The sequence below is a fragment of the Sus scrofa genome, chromosome 11, assembly GCF_054392235.1.
Source record: "Sus scrofa isolate SSC_HxYL_T2T_F1_AM1 chromosome 11, Sscrofa_HxYL_maternal_Yorkshire_Landrace_v2.0, whole genome shotgun sequence".
Lineage (NCBI taxonomy): Eukaryota > Metazoa > Chordata > Mammalia > Artiodactyla > Suidae > Sus > Sus scrofa.
The window spans coordinates 3,676,218-3,692,476 of NC_139393.1; the positions used below are offsets into that span (position 1 = coordinate 3,676,218).

A 16,259-nucleotide genomic window follows, 5' to 3' on the forward strand; every position below is an offset into this window, starting at 1 on the left:
AGAGGACCTACGAAAACCATCAATAAAAAGGTAGTTTGTCCCTAGAAAACCTCAGCCTTGGACTGTGAAGTCACCGAACAGGCTGCAGGATGCTCTGTCCCTCTGTGTGAGGCCACAGCTGTGGTCCTGCGGGTACGAGGCATCAGGCACAGGACCTGGAGCTGCCCCAGGGGCTGCACTGGCACCTTTCACCCCTGCGTGCACAACTCAGGTTGCTGACTCTTTAAACAGCTTCTTTTCTGTGTTCCCAGCCCAACCCAAAAGCGCAGGTGACAGCGCATCACAGAGGGTCAGTACGCAACATGAGCAAAAGCGAGAAATATAACCAGACGAGGATACCCTGGAAAACTGCTCTTTACAAACGAACACAGAAGACATAAAAAGTCACGTAAATCCATGTATAAATGAACCACTTTGCTGTACAGCAGAAATTCATGCAACATTGTGAGTCAAGTGCACCTCGGTTTTTAAAAAATGAACGCAGACTGGTTCAGAGCAGAGACATCCACAGTCGGCTTAGGTCTAAGATGGACTTCCTGGCTCGGCCCGTGGGATCTGAGAACACAGACAAAGACCTGACCCAACCCGGACAGTGAAGAAGCAACCGCGGTCAGAAAGGCAGGCGTGGCCAGAACGCACACTGGGGCAGGTGCACAGGTACGCGAAGGAGACTCACGTCTCAGTGACAGTAACTAAGAGCTCTGGGGTCTGTGCAGGTGACAATTGATGGCCACTCTCAACACCTTTTATGGGTTAACCAAATCTTCGCCACAAGTCCAGGAGGTGGGTTCTGTCTGTAATCTCTCCATTATACAGAGGGATAAGCGGAGGCTCCGTGAATTAGGTAAGGTCATGCAAGGCGGCAGCCTCTCAGCCCCCTTCTCCTGCCTGCAGCTCCCAGCCCGGAACCACGTCCAATCCCCCTCACCCAGCACCAGGAGGGAGGGTGTGTCACCGTCACTCAAGCGGCTGTGTCCTCCCCCGTCCTGCACACCCGCCACCCTGAGGCCACACTTGTGATGGGGGCGCTGTCCCCGTGCTGACAGATCATTCTACTGACACCTGCGATGCCAGCATTTGCACCCGTACCACTAGGGGAGCTTCTGAAAAAATGCCAACTATGTGAGAATCTCTGGTTGCAGAACCTAAGCCCTGGTGGTTGTGCAGGCAGCCAGGGCCCAGGAGCTCGGCTCAGCTGCAGATGACAGGAGGCCCAGGGGCCGTGTCCCTGGGGAAGCAGAAGACGTGATGGCTAGAGATCCGTCATAAGGAACAGGCCCACAGCCGTGGAGGTCGGCACGTCGAGTGCTGCAGACGAGTCTGCAGGCTGGAGACCCACGAGGGCTGGTGCTTTAGTTCGAGTCCAAGTCCAAAGGCAAGAGCGGACCGACGTCTGGCTGGAAGACGCTCAGCCTGTCTATTCACGCCTTTCTCGGGTTGTGGGGGTTGGAAGAGGCCCCCACCTTGGGCAGGGCTGTCTGCTTCACCCAGCCCACCAGTGCAAATATTCCTCTCACCCAGAAACTCGCTCCTAGCAATGCCCAGAAGAACGTTTAACCCAATATCTGGGCATCGCGGTCCAGACAATGTCTTGCTGTCTTTTCCCTTGAAACGTCTGCACATAAAACACTAAATGACTCTACCGTCACCGCACCTTGAGGGCACCACCCAGCAAGACAAATGGACACACGTCTTTGCAATGACATCGCCCAATACGGAAAACATCTAAAACTGTGTAATCCCTGTATGCATTTATTTATTAATTTATAAATTATACGAAGCTTCTTTCTTTTTTTCTTGTTAGGGCCGTACCCGCAGCATATGGAGGGTCCCAGGCTAGGGGTCAAATCGGAGCTGCAGCCCCCGGCCTACACCACAGCCACAGCAACACAGGATCCAAGCCGCGCCTGTGACCTACACCACAGCTCACGGCAACGCCAGACACTTAAACCCACTGAGTGAGGCCAGGGATTGAACCTTCGAGCTCCTAGATGCTAGTCGGGTTTCTTACTGCTGAGCCACAACAGGAACTCCCCCTCTATAAATTATATTAAAATCCTTTTGGATGAGGAGGTCTATGTAGAGATTCTGGTACATTCTGTCATGCACACTTATGTGTGTGTGAGCAGGTACACAAATGTATGCTTATGTATACATGTGCGTACACAGACACACGCATTCTGGTGCATTCTGCCCACCCACAGAGGGGACCCCACCACCCTGGGTGTTGCAGGTGTAGACGCTGCATTTGCCTCAACTGTGGCCTTTCTCATACTTACTGTCCTGCATCCCGATCTGACTCAAAGTCCCAATTCAGGGACGACCTTTTGCAAACATAGGATTTCTCGCAGATGACACACTGGAGGGACGTGTGATAGACGGGGTGGGCTGACGATATACTGGTTGTGAAAGAGAGAGGGACAATCAGGTGGGAGACACAGGGACCAAGGAGGGTCACGGGATGTAAAGGATGCTGAGTTTGGGGTACCCAAGGCTTTGCAAACTTAACAATATGCTATTTGGGGTTTTTTTTTTAATACATCCCCAAGCTGTTTATTTATCTTGTGTTTATACACCCACCTTTTGAAAGATGAATAAGTCCTAAATAACATTAAAATATGTTGCGAGAGTAGAAATTTTTATAACATTCTCAAAATCTTTCTCCGGAATAGAACCGCTTCCATAAAGCATCCTACAGCGTCAGATGGTCTGTCCCCTTAATGAAAGTTACTGTCATGGAGCCAGAAGTTGGTCGATGGTGTGGAAAAGCAGGTTTCACTCTTCTTAGACAAAGCTCCCGTTTCACAGCTGAGTTCCAAAAGCCTCCCCCAGGCTGCGGTGAGGATGCCAAACAAAAGCAAATTTTTCAACAACAGCCAATACAGAGAAGAGGGAGGAAAAAACCTCAGCAGCCCCACTGAGACATGAACAAAGGAAAGGAAGAGAGCCCCACTGGCAAAAAAACCAATGGCCCTGACACACTCAGAGTTCACTCTACATAAGAGAAATACCACTGTACAGACAGCATTTTCCACCGGGAGGTGAGCATAGATCAAGTTTGGTGACACTGTGTCAGTGAGGAGGTTGGGAGGCAGGGGGTCTTCAAGGGAAGAGCAAATGGGGACAAGGTCCATGGAGGATGAGTTAGCAAGAGCCCGAAATGTTTCATGCCTGTAACATTTTGTTTCCGCAAATCCATTTCAAGAAATTTGTTTCCTAGATATTCACAGGCCTGTGTGAAATGGCTGAAGCATGTGTATTTCTTTCTGGAAGCATGGCAATAAAGTAAACTTCATCAACAGGGAATGGGTTTATATACTATGTTACAGCCACAGAGAAGAATACTATGCAGCCCTTAAAAAGAATTGAAAAAATTGGAAACAATGCAAAACTCCACTGACAGATGAGTGGCTAAAGCAAATGGGGATAGACACATATAATGGAATATTATTCACCCATTAAAAGGAAGTGAAAGTCTGCTATCTGAAACATAGATAACCCTCGAGGACATCACGCTAAGAGAAACAAGCCAGACACAAAAGGCTAACATTGGTATGAACCTACCTATTTTGAGATAGCTAGAAAAGACAAATTCTTAGAGTCACAAACAGAATGGTGGTTACCAGGGGCTGGGGGAGGGAAGTTATTATTTAATGCACACGGAGTATGAGTTTGGGAAGATGAGCAAATTCTAAGGATGGATGGTGGGGATGGCTGCACAAGTGTCACGTTATGCACTGTTTACCCTGATAAAAATAAAAGAATGAAGAAGCACTTTAGGTACTGGCAGGGAATAATCTCTGAAATATATGACTAAATAAAAATAGAAGATCTAGGGAGTTCCCATCGTGGCTCAGCAGGTTAAGAACCCAACTAGTACCCATGAGGACGCAGGTTTGATCCCTGGCCTCCCTCAGTGGGTTCAGGATCTGGCGTTGCCTTGAGCTGTGCGGTAGGTCGCAGACGCTGCTCGGACCCCGCACTGCTGTGGCTGTGGTGGAGGCTGGCAGCTGTAGTTCTGATTCCACCCCTAGCCTGGGAACCTCCATATGCCGCAGGTTCGACCCTAAATAAATAAATAAATAAATAAAACAGGTTCTCAGTGCTGGTGGAATTTGAATTTCTCTTGCTAATCATTTGCCTAGCCTAATGTCTGCTTTGCAGTGTAGCTTTGAAGATCAGCCAATTTGAAATTAAAATTTGTACAGCTGTTACTTATCATGTGGGGAGGGGGGCTGTTTACACTTCAGAGCATCAAACTACCAAACTTTCCAAATCCAGAGTTTTATCTCCTACTTTGCCGATACTTCATTGCATAACCGAATTCTTACTGGTCAAATCACGGCTTTTAGGGGAAGAAATGCCTCATTCAGTGGCTGATGGCCTCAGCTGGCTGAACACAAACACTGCGGGAAGAATGATCTGTTCGGGCCAATTCCCAGAGCTAATAGCGATTACTACAATATTTAACGATAGAAGCGCTTAAACTTACTCCAGAAATATATTCAGCGGAACAGCAGATTTTCATGTGATTCCAAACTATCTTTCATCCCACAAAAACACATGGAGATCTTAGAGATAATACGCTTTCTTGCTTTCAAGTCACATACAAATTTAAGAGCCAAACAGGAATTTGTTTTCTGGGTTTTTTTTCTGAGATTGAACAACAGATTTGCCATTTTTAAAAAATTTTTTAAATGTCTTCGGCATTGCCATTTATTCCGTGTGTCCTGCACAGCTGATGTAATGTCTCCAGGCCTCGTGTAACTAACCCCAAACACAAAAATAACAACAGCTCCAAAGACCATAAAGACATCAGTGTCTGGTTCGCAGTGGTCGTGAATGTTATTTCCCTTAAATGAAAAAGTCTCAACACTTTCCTTTCCTTTTTATGGCCACAGCTGCAGCATATGGAAGTTCCCAGGCTAGAGGCTGAATCGAATCTGTAGCTGCCAGCCTATACCACAGCCATAGCAACAATGGGTCCAAGCCACATATGTGACCTACACCACAACTTGCAGCAATGCCAGATCCTTGACCCACTGAGTGAGGCTGGGGATCGAACCCACTTCCTAACGGACACTATGTCAGGTTCTTAACTCACTGAGCCACAATGGGAACTCCCAAAGACATACTTTTATATTAAGAATTAAGTATATCCAAGCAAATTTCTCAAAATTGCAACCAACATAGTTGGAATTTTTATTTCTCCTTTTTTTTTTTTTTTGGCTTTTTAGGACCACCTCTGCAGCATATGGATGTTCCCAGGCTAGGGTTGAATTGAATCTGTAGCTGCCAGCCTACACCACAGCCACAACACCACCAGATATGAGCTGCATCTGTGACCTACACCACAGCTCATGGCAACACTGGATCCTTAACCCACTGAGCGAGACCAGCGATCGAACCTGAGTCCTAATGGATGCTAGTCAGATCGTTTCCGATGAGCCATGGCAGGCACTCCTCTTTGTTTTTTTCATGGCCACACTCATGGCACATGGAAGTTCCGGGGCCAGAGACTGAATCTCAGCTGCAACTGCAACCTACGCTTCAGCTGAAGCCATGCTGGACCCTTAACCCACTGTGCCAGGCTGGATGGAACCCTTCAGCCTTCACAGGGACCCAAGCTGCCTCAGTCAGAGTCTTAACCCACTGCCCCACAGCAGGAACTCCCATTTCTCCATCCCTTGGTTTGTGAAATACTACAGAATGCTACTATCTGGTTGGAACACATGTGAGATGGAATTAGTTACCTTTGATGAGAAAGTAAGCAAAGCACTGAGCTGGGGTTCCCTTTAAAGATCTCCATGGCGCCAGGGAAAGGACGTAGAGACCCACTGCTTGGATTGTGGGCAGAAATGTTCTCAAAGAGAAGACTGTACGTACTTCTCATGTGGATGAGACATTCTTATAAACCAAACATTAATATGCATCTCTGACCATAATATGCAGTTTTCCCTAGATTTGCCTAATTGGAAGCTTTTAGGAAATGTTTGTGTGGACTTTTCTTTTTGTTTTGTTTGTTTTGCTCTGTTTTTGCTTTTTAGGGCTGCACCCACAGCATATGGAAGTTTCCAGGCTAGGGGCTGAGTTGAAGCTATGGATGCCAGCCTACACCACAGTCACAGCAACACCAGCTCTGAGCCACGTCTGTGACGTAGACCACAGCTCACGACCACACCAGATCCTTAACCCACTGAGCAGGGCCAGGGATCGAACCCACATCTTCATGGATACTTGTCGGGCTCATTTCCACTGAGCCACAATGGGAACTCCTCTTTTTCCTTTTGAAATAAATAAATATATAATTAAAAAGGGAAAACATTTCTGGAAACATCACATTTACTATATAAACAGAGACATGGCCGTGACAAAGAAATCTGATAAATAAGACCCCAAAATGATAAATTCTTGAAACGAAAAGATCAAGTTTCACTAAGCAGATTCAGAGTGTAGGTTTCATTCAGTTGGATTCCTTTGTTCATTTAAAATATAAATCCAAACTACCCAAATTCATTCTTCAGGATTTCCTATGTAGTGTAAAACGCCCAGGAATGGAGCTTCACTTCCTACAGGCTGGCATTCACCCCAAGGAGATGCTTCCATGTATCCAGTTAAAAGAAAGGACAGGCATTCGGCAGGGGCTGCACCCTGTGAAGCTCTCCTTCTTAAGATGTCACAGAATAGGAGTTCCCATCATGGTGCATCAGAAACGAATCCAATTGGGAACCATGAGGATGCGGGTTCAATCCTTAGCCTCCCTCAGTGGGTTATGGATCCAGTGTTGCGGTGAGCTGTGGTGTAGGTTGCAGACACAGCCCAGATCCCGTGTTGCTGGGGCTGTGGTGTAGGCTGGCAGCTAGAGCTCCGATTCAACCCCTAGTCTCGGAACCTCCATATGCTGACGGTGTGGCCCTAAAAAGACAGGAGGACCAAAAAAAAAAAAAAAGCTATCACAGATTAACAATCTCAAAAGTCCATGACATTCTTATGGCAGTAAGACTGACAGATGGCCTGGGGGTTTCTCACGGCTAAGATGTCACAGCCGAGACCCACCTGGAAGCCAAGCGCATCTGGAGGCAACTTTATTTTTGCAAAGGCATAAAACAAAAGAAGTCAAGGAAAAGCAATCAATGCTCACCTCTAAACCTATATCCTGGGGGGACCTGCCCAGCCTTGCATGTGGACATGGGGTAACATCATCCGTGACCACAGCCTCATGGGGACCCGAGGAGGCTCGTGGATAAAAGGCAAGGAATGGGGACCTGACAAGCTTTGGGGCTCCTTAGAGATGACACATGCCAGTTTAGGAAAGAGCAGAATTCCGGAACACTAGGGACCTTAAAACTCACCTAGTCAAGCTCCTCCTCTTACACACAACTGGGGAATCAGGCTGGCTGGACGTGGGTTAACTATTAGAGGCAAGGCCTGCTCCCAGGCCTCCCACCCTCCTCTAATGCCTTGGCTCCAAATAAAATCCGCGGTTGCCCTGATCTTGCCGCTGCGACGAAAATGCATTTCCCTTGCTTCGAATTCAGTCTCTACGTAGAAAATGGGGATAGAAAGCGGGGCCCCCGGCCGGCCCGTGGTACCTAAAGGAGCGGAGGATGCAGGGCTGTGCGAAAAATCCCCTGCAGCCCCGCCTGCCTACACCAGAATGCACTGCGCCAACCGGAAGTGCCCCCCGGAAGTGCCAACAGCGGAGTCAGAGGTTCCCCGCCCCTTCCCCGAACCCTCTGGCCCCCGTCGCTGCTGCTCCTGAGGTGGGGGCGCTGGGTGAGCCGCGGGGGGTGGGGGGGGGCTCTGGGGAATAAGCCAGGCGACCGGCCTGCATCCGGAGTCGCCTTCCCAGCCGCCACGTGCATGTGCTCCCTCCATCTCCGGGTGAGGACCCGGTGTCACCGCGCCGCCTCCTGCCACCACCTTGGGTCTGGACCCGTGGTTTTCTCCTCTCTGCCCGGCTGTGGCCGCCACACGGACTCCTGTTCTTTTACTGCCTACATGCCGTCCTGTCCTTGAAACAAACACCCGGCAGCCTTCCTGCGGCTTGCCAAGGACTCAGCAGCTCTGCGGATGCCGAGAAGGGTGTAGGACGGCGGTCTCTCCCGCTGCCTCCGCCCCGTCCCCCCTGTATCTCCTGCCAGGAGCAGAAAGGCTTCACATGCTGCGGCCACACTCGGCCTGGTTTAAGCACGTTCAAGAGGATTTCTTGAGCGTCCTCACTGGACAAGCAGGGAAGGGCCAGGCTCGGGCGGGGGTGACGGGACCTGACGGAGGTCTGCATCTGAGCAGCCAGAGCGAGCAACGGGGTGCACATCTCTGGCCGCTGAGCCCCCCTCGAGGAGCTGTTCCTGGCGGCTCGTGCACGGCCTTGACGGTGGGCAGGACAGAGCCTTTAATTGTGCCTCATGCCTTCACGTCTGTTTACCCTGCACTAGAAGAAGAGGAGCCCGGGACATGTCTTCTCGGGCCTGGAGGAGATGGTGAGGGATGACAGACACTGACTGAAAGCCTGGGAACTTTCAAGCCGCATCAAGGTCATGACCTCCAGCAGCACAGGGGAGGGAAGGGGATCTGCACTGTACCCACGCCTGCGGAGTCAGGAGCAGCCGTGAACCGTAGTTTTTCCTCACTCTGCATACATTTGTGTTGGCTTTTCTCCTAAGTTGGGGGAGTGCCTCCGAGGTGAGATTTTAATTAAAAGGTGTTACAGAAGCAGCCGTTGAACAGACCAGCCTGCCTCCTGGGCCCGTGCCAGCTGACTGGCACAACTGACCGATGAGACAAACGTCTGGCTTGAATCAGATGGGGAAATATATAGCCCTGCCCTCCAGGAACCTGCTCTAATGCTCAAGGCTGACTTCAAATGCCAGGCCCTGGCGTCAATCCCCTCGCTAATTAAGGCTGCCTCACTCTGAGAAGTAGGCTTCCTTTCTCGGCTGGGGTAACAATGGCTGTTCCACCCAAGAACCTGTTTCTGAAACCACCCGTGGTGAAAAGCTGCTGGATCCCACCCCCAAAAAGAATATTTCGAAAGCCTTTGCTGTTCCTTGAAAACACTGCCCTGAGTATGTGGTTACACATTCCTCAGTGAGGACAGTTCAGGATCTAGTCCAGGGCCTTGCGACTAGACGTGGCCAGGATGCTCACGACACAGGGAAGTTTGGTGAAGACAGAAATAACAACCCCACAACTCAGGACGGTGAGGGGGTTGTTCCTGGGACTGGGGTAGAAACGCACCCCTCCCCATGGATGGAATTTCCGTTCACCTCGCCCCAAAGAGCTGAGACGTGGCCTGTTAAAATAGCAAATGACAAGCTATTCCGTGTGAAAAAGCGAGCAGCTGTGTTCTACCTTTTCTAAGAGGCAGGACGGAGCTGGTCAAGGAGACATCAAAGTCCTCTGAGATTCTGACAGTGAACAGAAACCTTATGGCAGGAGCCTCTGGAACCTTCTTGGGCCGTCCTGAAGCCTCATGTGGATTCCTGCCTTTACGAAGCAGGTTCTGGGTAGTCCAGCCAAGGGCCAGGCAGCGGCCTCCAGACCGGGAGGCTTCCCCCTGGTCCCTAATATCGGCTGACCACAGCACTTCAATAATTGGAGTCTTTGTGACACATTTCAGTTCCAACCTTGTTAGATGTTCAGCGCCTCCGAGAAAACCTTCAAGCCCTTCTGGCTCCCTACCACCATCTGAAATGCTGTGCCTGGCATATCCCGGTAGAATAAGCATGGCACTGCCACGCAGAGCGCAGCCTGCCCAGCTTATCCTCAAAGCTACGAAGGTTGTCAGATCTATGCCTCCCTGTCTTTTCAGTATTATTTCATTTTTATTAGAGGTATCATGCTACACAGGCAGTACATAGTATGAGACTTCATGTGGGACTTCAAGGCACCTCCAAGGAGATAAAACTCGAAAAGGCCTCTGGCTGAGATAAGAATGAGCAGACCCGCATCAGCTCACCTGTCTCAGTGTCACTGTTTCAGCATTCCTAAGGACCTTCCCGCCCCAGCAACCTGACCTACTCCTTCCTGCCCCCCACTGGGAAAGGTTTGTGGCCCATGCCTTACCCTGCCCCTGTAGGGGCAACACACACCCCCAAACAACCAGCAAGTGTATCAGAAGACCCCATCCTTCCCCCAACCAAACAGCAAGCGTATGACCCCATTCTCCCCCAAGCCATCGGCAGGTCAGCAGGTGCATGGCAAGACCACTCCTCACACCCCTTTGTCTCTGGGCTATAAAAACAGACACGACCTCCCTGAAGATCAGGAGGTTGGCCTGCTGTGGTAACAGGGTCTCTTGCCTCAATAAACGTGTCTTTTCTACCCCCTGCTTTGAATCCGGAAAATTCTTTTTCCACCCGCCTGCAGAGACCACAGCACGTGGGACTCAAATCACACTCCCCAGCTGGACAAAAGGCAGAGATGGGCCGCACGTCGCTGGAAATGAAGGCCATCACCAGCCGCACCTGCCCCCTGGCAAACACTGACCAGGCCGGAGGCTGGAACTAAGGAGGTGAAAGGGGAAACGAGCCTGAAGCCAGCGAAATAGAGAAGAGTTCCGTTCTTTTTTTTTTTTTTTTTTTCCTTTATACATCCAGTGGAATATACTGATGTAAAAAATGGCCACAACTCCCCCCAAACATTAACTTGTGCTGGGGGAGAAGACTCATGAGAACCGCAAAGCAAGCGCAATAGAAGTAGATCTTGTCTTTGGCGTCACAGACCAAGTTCATTTTCCTTGTTCTCTATTATGGGCTGAAAGGAGTTCCCTCTAAATCCCTATGTTGAAGCCCTAATCCCCAGTACCTGTGAACTTGACTGTATTTGGAGATGGGGGTCTTTAAAGAGGCAATTAGGCAAAAATGAGGCCATAGGGGTGGGCCCTAATCCAGTGTGACAGGTGTTACAGGAATAGAAGAGGCCAGAGATACACACGCACAGAGGGAAGACCGTGTGTGGACCAGCCAGGGAGCCACGTCTCCGAAGACACCAGCCCTCTGACCTCCGGCCTCCAGAGCTACCACCCGGGAAACGTCCATGGCTTGAGTCGGCCAGTCCCGGGCGCTCTGTTAGAGTAATAAAACACGGGACTTGACACAGACACTGTCGTGTAGTAAAAAGGTAGTACATAATAATAAGTAAATAAAAGGTAATTAAAAACCTGACAGCCAGCACGTCTCCCCTCTGGTCCCCCCACTACCGATTTTGAAGCCTGATCCCCTTCTTCCCTCAACTTCACTGCACTGTTTCCCTGACTCCCACCTTCTTCTGCTCCACAGAGCCCCTCTCCACCTCTTCCTTCTTCCCTGACTCTTGTTTTTAAAAGAGGTTTCCTTCCTTCTCCCCAGACAGAGGGGCTGGGGGGTGAGAGGGAGAGAAGGCGTCCTGCACCCAGAGCTGCCCGTGTGCCCGCTTTGCCAGGGCATCGTGCAAAGCCACTGGAACTCATCCGAAGACCTGATGCTCCCTTTCTGGGAGACTCCGACCAAGTCACTCCACTTCTCTGAGCTTCTCTTTTCTCATACATTTTTTAAAAAACGGGGCTGCAGATTCCTGGGAAGGGGTTCAGAGCGAGCCTCCCCCAAATGCACAGACTTGGCCTGTGGATTGTCTTGCCTTGAAGCCGATCAGGGCCCAAAAGATGCAGGAGGAGATTTTTTATTCCCCTTCAACCCCCCAAGGAATTCGAACTGGGGCCTGACTCAGCGAGAGCCAACGCTATTGGCAGACAGAACCCTTATCAGAATGACCTATCTGTACGGCGGGCAAACATCCAATTACCCAGCCTTGTCTTGGTATTGTCCTGCCAGCGGCCCCCCACCCCTTGGAGGCCTCGGGCCCTCACCCCCAGGATGGCAAAGGCCTGCCAGCCCCACTTGCCCTCGAGGCTCATACCTTTGGGGCTCCCTTACCTGCATAATTAAATGTGTTCTCCTGTTAAATGGTCCTGTGCCAATTTAATTATTAGACCAGACAAAGAACTGAGAAGGGCAGAGGAAACCATTTTCCTCCCCTGCACTTCCATGGGCTTTGTGAGGGTCAGTTGAGAGAATACACGGGGAAAGACTTGAAATACTAATCACCATAGCTCAGTTTTTCTATCTGCAGAATAGGTACAACCTAGAATTTTGTAGTATGGGATCATGAAAAAAAAAAATCAGCAAATGACTAGAACTTCTGTGATTGTGCATATGATGTCTTTTAAAGTGTTATTTCTTTGGTCTGAGAAAATTTGCTTTTGTTTTCTCCTGCCAGTTAATAGTTATAAAGAGTGACAGTGCTGTACTGGGTATTAGGAGGAGGAGTCTAAAGACACGAAAGTTCTGGTTCCAGCCTGCATGAAGCCTGCAATCTATCGGGGAAAATAAGTTTAACAATGGAAATCACTCAAAAAATTGGTTCACAGTGGTTTTCAGGGCTGGGATGGGGTATAAAAGCCCAATCTCCTGGCAGGGCAAGCAGGTGCCTCCTGAACTTTCTAGGACAAGATAGCAACTTCCGGTTACCACCAATCTAAAGTCAATGCCAGGAGACACTAACAAAACTGATTTAAAAGATGTAAATTCAGGAAAGGTAATAAAAACCTGATTGCTAAGTAGTGTATTTTGTTTTAACAAAATCTAATTCTGTAATAATTTGTGCAGTACAACACTTGAATACATAAGGACCTCCAATATTCTTAAAACATGATTTGAATAAACACATCTTAATTTTCTCATTAGTTTCTTGAGAACCCCTGAAAAAATATTATTGACAATAGCAACATTCCAACAAGAAAAACCTTCATTCTCCAGAAATGCTGTTGATACCTGACTTTAGAAACATCTTAACCAAAAGGAAAACTGCACAGTGGATATTTTGGGGGGGTGGGAATTCACAAAATTCAAAATAGGGCAATTTGGTTAGTAGGGGCACAGGGATGAAATGGTTTAATCCTTCAGCAGCAGTCTCTCACGGCAGCCACATTCGAATTTAGATCCTGACTTTGCCGCTTACAGACTGTTAGGTCCTGGGGCAAACTACTGTGCCTTCCTGAGTGTCATCTTCCTTATACTTTAAATGGGTACTTATGCCTTGAAAGGACAACGGTGATGACACAATGAAGCACAAAGCTCAGAGCCATCCAGGCACCTCTCCTGGCCAGCAGCAGGGGCCATCCTGGGGGGAACGTCTAAATTCGAATGTATCACAGTGGATTCTGATTGTCTTGGCCTCTGCCTCTCCCTAAACAGTGACTTTTTCTAGTTCAGCTCTGAACCTCTCACCATTTACTGCTAAGGAGCAAGATACCTGGCACATAGCAGCACCTCAAGACACGTCAGATGAATGCGTGAATAAAAATGTAACAGATCATTTTTGTTTGTCTTTAGGGCTACACCCGCAGCATATGGAAGTTCCCAGGCCTAGGGGTCGAATCAGAGCTACAGCTGCTGACCTACACCACAGGTCACAGCAAGGCCAGATCCTTAACCCACTGAGCTGGGCCAGGGATCCTACCCTCGTCTTCGTAAATACTAGTTGGGTTCATTTCCGCTAGGCCATGACAGGAACAGATAATTTTAAATCGGAGGCAGGAGTTCCCATTGTGGCTCAGTGGTTAACAAATTCAACTGGGAATCATGAGGTTGCAGGTTTGATCCCTGGCCTCACTCAGTGGGTTAAGGATCCGGCATTGCCATGAGCGATGGTATAGGTCACAGACGAGGCTCCCATCCCGTGTTGCTGTGGCTGTGGTGTAGGCTGGCAGCTACAGCTCCGATTAGACCCCAGCCTGGGAACCTCCATATGCCATGGGTGCAGCCCTAGAAAAAGGCAAAAACAAAAACAAAAAAACAAATAAATAAAACCGAGGCAGAGGAAGAAATAAACTAGTATGTGTGGAATACACCTTAACTAGTAACAGGTCTGTCTCTTTGGCAAACTATTTAAATCTGGAGAAATGGATTAAAAACACCCAAAGAGACCTTTAGCTAGAGGAGGATGAAAAGAAAAAAGGGGAAGAGTAACTATTGCAGCTGTCAGTCACGGCAGAAAGGTCACTCAGATTTCTTGCTAATTTTTTTCTGTAGTGTACAACTAAAACAATCTCTCTCTTTTTTTTTTTTTTTCTGTCTTTTCTAGGGCCGCTTCTGCCGCATGTGGAGGTTCCCAGGCTAGGGGTCTAATCGGAGCTGTAGCCACCGGCCTACACCAGAGCCACAGCAACGCGGGATCCGAGCCGCGTCTGCAACCTACACCGCAGCTCACACGGCAACGCCGGATCTTCAACCCACTGAGCAAGGCCAGGGACTGAACCCGCAAGCTCATGGTTCCTAGTCAGGTTCGTTAACCCCTGCACCACAACGGGAACTCCTAAAACAAATAATCTTAATAAGCCAAAATTGGCTGCACTTTACATGCCAGAAAATATCTAGTGAAATGAGGTTAATTCTCTCGCGTGCTGTGGCAGTCATGTCTTTCTACAACATTAAGATGCAACTGTCTGAATTTTTAATACTGTGCCTGCTGTGTGCACCTTTCTTTTGCAAAGACTTTGGTTAATATATTGGTAAGGCTGAAGGTCAACTCGTTTTCAAATCAAATCTGGATCCAAACCAGGTTCTCCATTTTAGTTTTTAAAAATAGTAACAATTAAGGAATATCTTGAAAAGGAGGAAGAATACTTTTTTGTTGATGCTTTGGAAAGGAGTAGCAATGAACTTTTTCACATCTTCCACGCGACCACAATCCGAAGTCTTTTCGAAAACAGAGTATTAGGGCATTTAGAAGGCGGCCGCCAAGAAGCCTGGTTCCCTCTCCAAAGGGGCTGCAAAATAGGCTGGAGTTACCGACCGCGCGAGACAAGGGTCAAAGAAACAGCGCACTTATTGGCTGGTCCTTGCAGAAGTGCTCCGGGACGCCAGGAGCCCCTCCCCGCGCCTCCGTCGCCCGGCAACCCGGGCACGCCGCCGCTCGGCCCCCTCCCCCGCTGCCATGGCGACGCACGCTGCGGCGAGGCCCCGCCCCCGCTGCCATGGCGACGCGGGCAGCCCGCGGGTGCCGGAGCCTCCCCGGCGCAGCTCCGCGCTTGCGCTGCACCTGCTGCGGCGGCGGCAACTTCTCAAACCTGTAGCTCGCCCGCCGACCTGCCCGCGCTCTCACGACGAGCTGCTCGCCCTCGCCTCCTTTCACCCTCTCTTTAGAAAGGGTTCCATGGACGCAGGCTTCGGCCACCTGTTGCTTGGTAGGCGCCTCCCCAAAAGTGAGGGAGGGGTGACCACCCGCACAGAAAACCCACTGACCTTTCTCAGCATTCCTCCGCGTTAGCAGGGGGTCTCCGGAGGGATCGACCACCCCGCCCCGAGCTCCAATGGAAAAGAAGTCACGAGGCAGCAGACGGGGAGCTCGGCCCCGGCGGGTGCCGCCGCGAGGGCCCCTGCGCCCTCCTCATTTGCACGACAAAGGGCGGGACCTTCAGGCCACTCGGTTCGGAGACGGCGAATCGGTCCCGCGGCTACCTTCCTGGCCAAAGTTCAGGTTGGCTCCAGAGTTCAGAAGGGGTAGTCGGACGCCACGTTTCCCAGGCGGATGAGCGGGCAGTGGCTCCAGCGCAGCGTCAAGCACGCCTCGGGACCAGCGCTGTGCTATTGTTTGCGCTCCTCGTAGGGCGTGGCGGACGGTGGGAGCGGCCGAGAGCCGTTTCAGGCCGACGGAGGTTGAATTTCTTGCTGGGTTTGCGTCTCCCGCCGCCTCCCACCTCCTCCCAGCCCCTTGCTGTTGCATATTCATAAGAAGGCGGGGCCGCTTGCCATCTCTTGAATCTTCAGGGTTGAGAAAGCCGAGGCAAAGTGGGGACGACTCGATTTGGAAGGAAACACTGAGAAGACAGGGTGGGGGACTAAGTGGTAATATAAATAAGCAAATAGAGGAGTCCTTTTCCAGTTTCTTCCCCCACCTTCAGGCAACTGTACACACACACACACACACACACACACACACACACACACACACACACCATTGAATTGAGCAAAGGAAACTTCAAGGCGGTCCTGACTCAATTCCTTGGTCCTAATTATAGTGTTAGACTATTTCGAGGATTGCGGGGAGGCGCAGGTATTTTAAAGATGACTTGACCTATGTGCTCCCCATTCCAAAGAGAGCAGTTAAAAGTGACATATGCAGACTTCACTGGTTGCATTGGTTTTACTGAATTTCGTCACAGTGGATTGTCTGCTTTTAATGTGGCGCTGCCCTCTGCTATCTCAAAAAAAAAAAAA

At 49.8% G+C, this 16,259-nt stretch overlaps 1 protein-coding gene across 4 annotated transcripts in view; it reads right to left on the reverse strand.

Moving 5' to 3' along the window:
- Positions 1 to 15,743, reverse strand: part of SPATA13 (spermatogenesis associated 13) — a 244,267-nt gene extending 228,524 nt beyond the window's left edge. For all 4 annotated transcript variants that reach the window (XR_014818968.1, XR_014818969.1, XM_084981243.1 and 1 more), the window contains exon 1: positions 15,285 to 15,743. Coding sequence is in view for 2 of the 4 variants with exons in the window: in XM_084981243.1 (XP_084837369.1) it covers positions 15,285 to 15,296 (12 nt within the window). In the remaining 2 variants the exon portion in view is untranslated. The remainder of the gene's footprint in view (positions 1 to 15,284) is intronic.
- Between the last annotated feature and the right edge of the window lie 516 nt (positions 15,744 to 16,259).